Raw genomic sequence first — 6,281 nt, 5'->3', positions numbered from 1 at the left:
TCCCTGGAAAGACAGAAGAAGAGCAAGCTTATTACAAAAACATTTACGACATATTCCAATATATCATTAACATTTGTCTTCCTATTGTCATCATCGTTCTCTTGTACCTCGCAATTGCCTACAAGCTTCGTCAAATGTCGACGGCCTTTGGTTCATTTACTAGTACTACGACTGAAAGAAGGGAGAGTGCAGGAACGATGTCATCGCCTCAAAGCACAGCTTCCGGATCAAGGTTTAGCAGAAAAACCAGCCTTGATCACTATTATATACGGGAACGTAACCAACTTGAGAACAGATTCTTGCGCATGCTTGCGGTCGTCGTGGCTATTTTCGTAATCTGTTACGTCCCTTACACAACCTTCTTCCTCGTAGTTCTTCCACTTTATCCTTCGGCGTATGACTGGAGGTACTTGCTTATATTTTACCATTACATCTATCTGCTTATGTGGTTTCCAAACGCTTTGAATCCAATATGTTATGGTGCTTTGGATGAACATTACAAAAAAGCGTTTAAGGCGTTGTGTTGTGCCAGGAAAAAATCGCACAGCTCCGCCGGTAGACATGCTGAGAACTTGATTCCAAAAAACTATCGTTGGTTCCGAACGAATACAACAAACACAATGCCACCCATAATGGAACACTCTAACTCACAAGCGGCAGGTAACCTCTCAGGTAGCGACAGCAGAAAGGGAACTGGCAAAAAACGATGGAAGGTTTTCAGCTCTAAATAGCACAAACAAGCACGTGGAATGCAATTTCTTATTTCTAAAGGCTTTAGACATTGATTTTCACTGTGCATTATTTTTGACCTGTTATTTCTGACACTCAAGTTTTGAAGAAAGCCCGGTATTAGATGTTACAGACTGATTTTATTATTGTACTCAAAATATGACGAGTGAGTCACTTGTGAAGTGACGATAAGCTGCGGAGAGCAGTTATACAATAACCCTCCTTTATCGTAGCCTGCTCCACGCTCTCAGTTACTTGACAAAAGCAGAAAAGGTTAGAGGGACAAAAAACCGAGCGAAAACTTGGGTGAGAGAGGCGAGGTATCGTCATCTCTTACCCCAGTCTTCGTTCGGTTTTTTTCTCATGCTCTCCTTCCATCATTCGACCCGAGCGATAAATAAAGAACGTGGGATAGACTGCCATCTCTTAAGCTAAGGTACGTGAAGGGTGACGTCGTGATGCTTACCAAACTCATTGAGCGTGCATGTCATCTCTTGCAATCCTAGATACAAGTGTCCCTACATTAAAGGGGGTGAGAACAAAATTCAGTGGGAGTTTTCGACAAAATATCGTTCATGTAGTCAGAGAGGAATAGATACCCTCTTTACTACGAGCGAACAATCGATACACCCCGTTCGAGTGGTCATTTTCTCCGACATTCATTTCTGCGTTTCTTACGTAAACGAAAACACTGTACGTTGGTTATCTATGAGGCACAATACTTTGAGAGAAAGCTGGTCTAGATGCGATAAGTACGAGAAAGCGATAACTCCTTGGAGAGAAATGGAAGTCCTGGGGTTCCGCTCTTGACTTTTCGACATGCAATTTTACAAAAAAAGTAAAATGATTTGCTTTTGAAGATCGAGAGTTCCCTTTTAGTATAGTTATGGGTTAAGTCATTATCGATTACTGATAAATCAATCTAAACCAGTTTTAAGTCTCATGAGTGAAATATTAGCTTGAAAATTACCTGAAAGGGGAGAGGTGATCTTTATCTGGATTCAAGTCCATGATACTTTACTTCGCCAATAAAATGCTCCATTTTAATGTTCCTTCTTCCTCAATAAAATGCTTGGTCTACCCCCAATTGGAAAAAGTCACGAAAATGCTATCCTAATGCTCATTATACACAAGCTGAAACGGCGGTTTTTGAAATTTGAAGTTTTTGATTGTAACTGTTACACAAATATAAAGGCTCAGCTTCACAAAAACGTATATGTACAACACAAAAGTAGTATAATCAGTTAACAATATATGGTATTTGATATTTAGTGTCGGAAAGTTAGTCTTTGTTGTTTTATTGCATGCAACATAAGTGATGTTTCGATGTAATGTTCTTAAAATTGTTTCTGTCGATTTTTTTGGGAAAATGCTACTAAAGTGCCCGAACAGTGCTTAAATAACTCATTGCTTTTGCCTCGCTAAAATGCTCGAAACAATGTCGGCACAGCGTACAAAAGCCTAACCTATGACCTCTGCGAATTTTTCAGACCCCAGGGTGGATAGCGCTATACACTGGATAAATCACTATCCACTGGATAAGTGAATTGATTTTGCTAGTGTTTATCCGCTGGAGAGCGTTATCCACCTTTTGAACAACCGAGGCCAGGTATCTCTATTGCAGATAGGGGACAATTCAGATATTAAGTGCTAGATTTAACTCTCCCTTTCATCTCACCCGCACTTCGACTATATCCATTTATTTCACATTTATGGCAATTTCGTGTTGTACATAAAATAGCAATCCGGCTTTCTCAATCAGTTGTACGTTGGTATTTCTAATCAAAAGAGTTGTTCTTAAAAGCTAGTGAATTAGACTTGCGCGTTAACGTAAAAGTTTTCTGTTACTAACAGATACCGTAAAGTGAAGACCTCCAAAGTATATATGCTTTTACCAATTATTGAAAATGCACCTACAGCTTGCATTTAGACTATAACAGTGGAGTAGAGAGCACTTTATTGACAAATAATTTTGATTAAAATACTTTGTTGGGAGGCCTTTTATTCAAGTTTAATTGGCCGAAACTCGAAAATGTAATTTCTTATTACGAACGACCCACTCTTTTCATCTCGCACTCTACTCACGAAGCTTATTAAAATAAGATGTAAAAGCATTATTGTTATTAAAATAAAGGGATATTTATTTAGACGGTCAAAAAGCGTTTCTAAGCTATCGCTGCATCATCAAAGTATTTTACTATAACTTGCAAATGATTATATCTTTAGAGCACAAATAATAAGTTTTATTTTTTTTTCCCTCTTGCATTGCTTGAAAATAGCCCCCGCGTGGTATGGGAAACTATGTGCTCCACGATTTTGTTTAATAGCAAATTCGCAGTCCCTATTCCGAGTTCTCTGGAAAACCAGAATCAATGAACATTGTATCAAGAACTAATCAATGTAAACAAATAATTGAAATAAATTAAATAGAACCCTTACTTTGGCAGTATACCGCTTCAGGAGTGCTCAGTGGAGCCGATCACTTCAAAAAAGCCGTTCCTCAGACATCGTGATCCTGGCTGGGAAGTATGGCATCTTAGATAAAAAATTGGCTGGGAATTAGTTAAGAATAATAGCTTGCTGGCGATTTTTTCTAACCAAATTACTTTTGGCTGAGACTCGACACACAACGCCCGCTTGCTGGCTCACACACTCTTTTTTTATCGCTTTGCTGGCAAAAACTGCAAGCAGTTAACTCCCAGTACAACGCCGATCATATGACGTGCGGATGACAGCAAAGGAGTTAAGGTAATGGCGTGCAGCTAATTTAAAAAATAGATTTTAGCTTTCTGTTCAGTTTCATAGTGAAAACTGGGCTGTACAATCGAACTGCGTCCTGCCAACCAAACGCTTATCGATTGAGTATCTCCTCAGTGCACTTACGTTTAACAATTGGAAGGTAATGCAAACAACATCACTACTTTCATTGTTTTCCAACTTTGGCTAATCGAACAATGCTTGAAGTCTTTTTCAGACGAAAAGACTGACCCTTATGCTATTGCAAGGATTGGTCGACAAACGGTATATTTTTTTTAAGGTTCTTGATCAGTCCCTTGGATCTTACAGCATATAACCGAGCCACCTGGACAAAATTAAGGTGACCAGTCGGACTACAGGAAAGTCAGAGTACATTCCAAGAATGATCCTAATCAAAATAAACAATATAGACCAAAATAAACCAGTTACAACCTGAAAGGTCCCTTAGAGTGAACGACGGAGGCAAAAAACGGAAACGTTAATTATATTTTTGACGTGAGGTCGCGATAGTCTTTGCAAAGTGCGTCAATGGTAGCGAAGAACGTGCTTTTAGATGACAAAATAAGAGCTAGTGTCAATCTCCTGGGTGTTACATGTAAAGTTTCGACTCGACCAAGCGTTTGCTTTTATCATTTAAATTTCGTGCTTTGAGTAACTATTTTTTTGTGAGCTGCTGTTTGGCCCACAACCAACTTTCCTATGTTATTGGTCAAATCTGTCTAAGTGGCCCCGGTTACAGTATAGTCGTATCGTAACACCGATTGGTAGGTCATTATCGTTTTATATCATTATTTCTCGAACTTTTAAACCAGTTTCTCACTGAAAAATTGACACTTGGGTTTACTGGGAAGAGAGAAAATAACAGTGGATAACGGTGGACTATTAACTTAATATTCCAATATGAGTTTAAATTTAATTATGAGGAAATAGTAAAATGCTAGCATTTGTTTATATCATTTGAAAAACGTTTTTTTTATAGGAATCTGTTTCTTTGCAAATTTTCATTGACTATGAAACATTTCTACAAGATCCCATGACATAGTAACTTGTAAGAACTCGAAAAAATTCCAGAACAGTCGAAAAGTAAGTAAATAATTTGTACATAAGGATACAGATGAAAGGGATGTATATTTCGGCTGTTATTTTTTATCATGATGAAGTCTCAATTTCGGTGACAGTCATGATAGGGATCATGTGATTTTAAAATTAAGGATAAACATACCGATAATCTGGCTTTTTAAAAAAAAGTTGTTCATTTGTTAATACTTTTAGTAACGTAAATTTTGTCAATGAACATGATAGTGTCAGTCGTGATAGATAATAGTTATATATAAATTTAAATATTTTTTGCGTTCATGTGGACTCAATTCAAGTATGTAAACACGAAAAGAGAGCTAGACCATCCAGCTATCTTTGTCTCCATGACATGGACGCATATGATAAATCATAGGTTAGATTAAATAGTATTCAAATTGTATGCCACATACGAGGCAAGTTGTTCTGAAGATCAAGGGGAGGAAATGGACGCTCTCTTCCCATGCGATAGTGCATCAAAGTTGACAGGTTTTAGGCGTAATGTGGATGATACTGGAGAGTAACAAGGGTTGGCGAAGAGACCATAAATTACACAACGCGAGGTGAGCGATAAAATCTTTAATTCATTTCCTTAATTTTTAAACAGATAGTCAGCGTAGCTGGGATTGGGATCGCTTATTTGAAGGGGGGTGCTTTTTACAAATTTTGAGCCTTAGGAGGGGCGCTAATTCAAAGCGGGGTGCTTATTTGAAGCTGGGCGCTAATTCGAGCATTTACGGTAAATCTTTTTCACATAATTTTTCTAGGGCACTTTTATACAAATAAGCAAATTAACGCAAACGAGAAAACTTAAGGTAGGATGGGACCTACAGAAAGGAGACCGTTGTGTAATTTATGGTGACATAAAAAAATATTTGCGGAGTAGGAGATAAATTATATTTGCATTTTGACGGTCTAAGTTAGCCTTTTTTTTAGATGACGGCCCTTAATGGCTTTACAGTGATATTAAAAGGAAGTAACGCTGAAATAGCTAATTAAATCTTGTTAAATTTAAGCAAAAATCACTTTTCTTCTTTTTCTACTTGCTGCCTGGCTAAGTATGTTCATCCTACATTGGTGGTAGAAAGCAATGGCAAATAAAAAATTCCTGGCTGGGATTATGGTCCTCAATGAATTTGCTTGCTGGCAAAAGGGATCCTTTGGACTTTGTCTTACTGGCTCTAAGGAGCGGCTATTTTTTTCCCACGAAAGTTAATTATTAACCATAAACCGCTTTAAAGGTGCCAGTTTGTTGTTCGGAAACGAAATTAACCTTATTTCAAAAATTGGTCGTTGAGCACTCCTGCCGCTTTGATTTCACCATGAATCGTTCGTCAGCCAAAAAACCGTGAGGGATCAAAGAAACAGCATACCCTTCAAAGAATCTCTCTGCCCCATGGTCGTTTCCGGGCTCATGGCATGCATATGGTCCACGCAAAACTGTTTTACAAAACTCTCGGTGCCAATGTTTTCGCCAGTTTGGTCTATACTACTTGGAGGCCGTGGTGTCTGCTGATATGTGTGAATTCGTCATGAACACCTGGTAATGGTGACATGAAATGAAACTGAAAACTGGTTCCATTTTCGAAATTCCTCAATAGTACGCTTCGCCCGTTGCAATAGCCACATCGTTATTTTGTGGCTGTTTTCATAAATCTTATAAAATATTGCATAAGACAAACAGTTCCAGCAATAGTTTCATCAATATTAATGATTTATGT

At 38.1% G+C, this 6,281-nt stretch overlaps 1 protein-coding gene across 4 annotated transcripts in view; it reads left to right on the top strand.

The window, feature by feature from the left end:
• Positions 1 to 3,176, top strand: part of LOC137999931 (kappa-type opioid receptor-like) — an 11,613-nt gene extending 8,437 nt beyond the window's left edge. For all 4 annotated transcript variants that reach the window (XM_068845928.1, XM_068845932.1, XM_068845931.1 and 1 more), the window contains one exon: positions 1 to 3,176. This exon is cut by the window's left edge and continues 692 nt beyond it. In XM_068845928.1, coding sequence (XP_068702029.1) covers positions 1 to 731 — 731 coding nt within the window. In that variant the 3' untranslated portion in view covers positions 732 to 3,176.
• Positions 3,177 to 6,281: the final 3,105 nt, after the last annotated feature.

Source organism: Montipora foliosa, chromosome 4 (genome assembly GCF_036669935.1).
Source record: "Montipora foliosa isolate CH-2021 chromosome 4, ASM3666993v2, whole genome shotgun sequence".
In the NCBI taxonomy this organism is placed as follows: Eukaryota; Metazoa; Cnidaria; class Anthozoa; order Scleractinia; family Acroporidae; genus Montipora; species Montipora foliosa.
The sequence above is the reverse complement of the archived record's forward strand: the minus strand, read 5'-3'. Positions and strand labels throughout refer to the sequence as shown.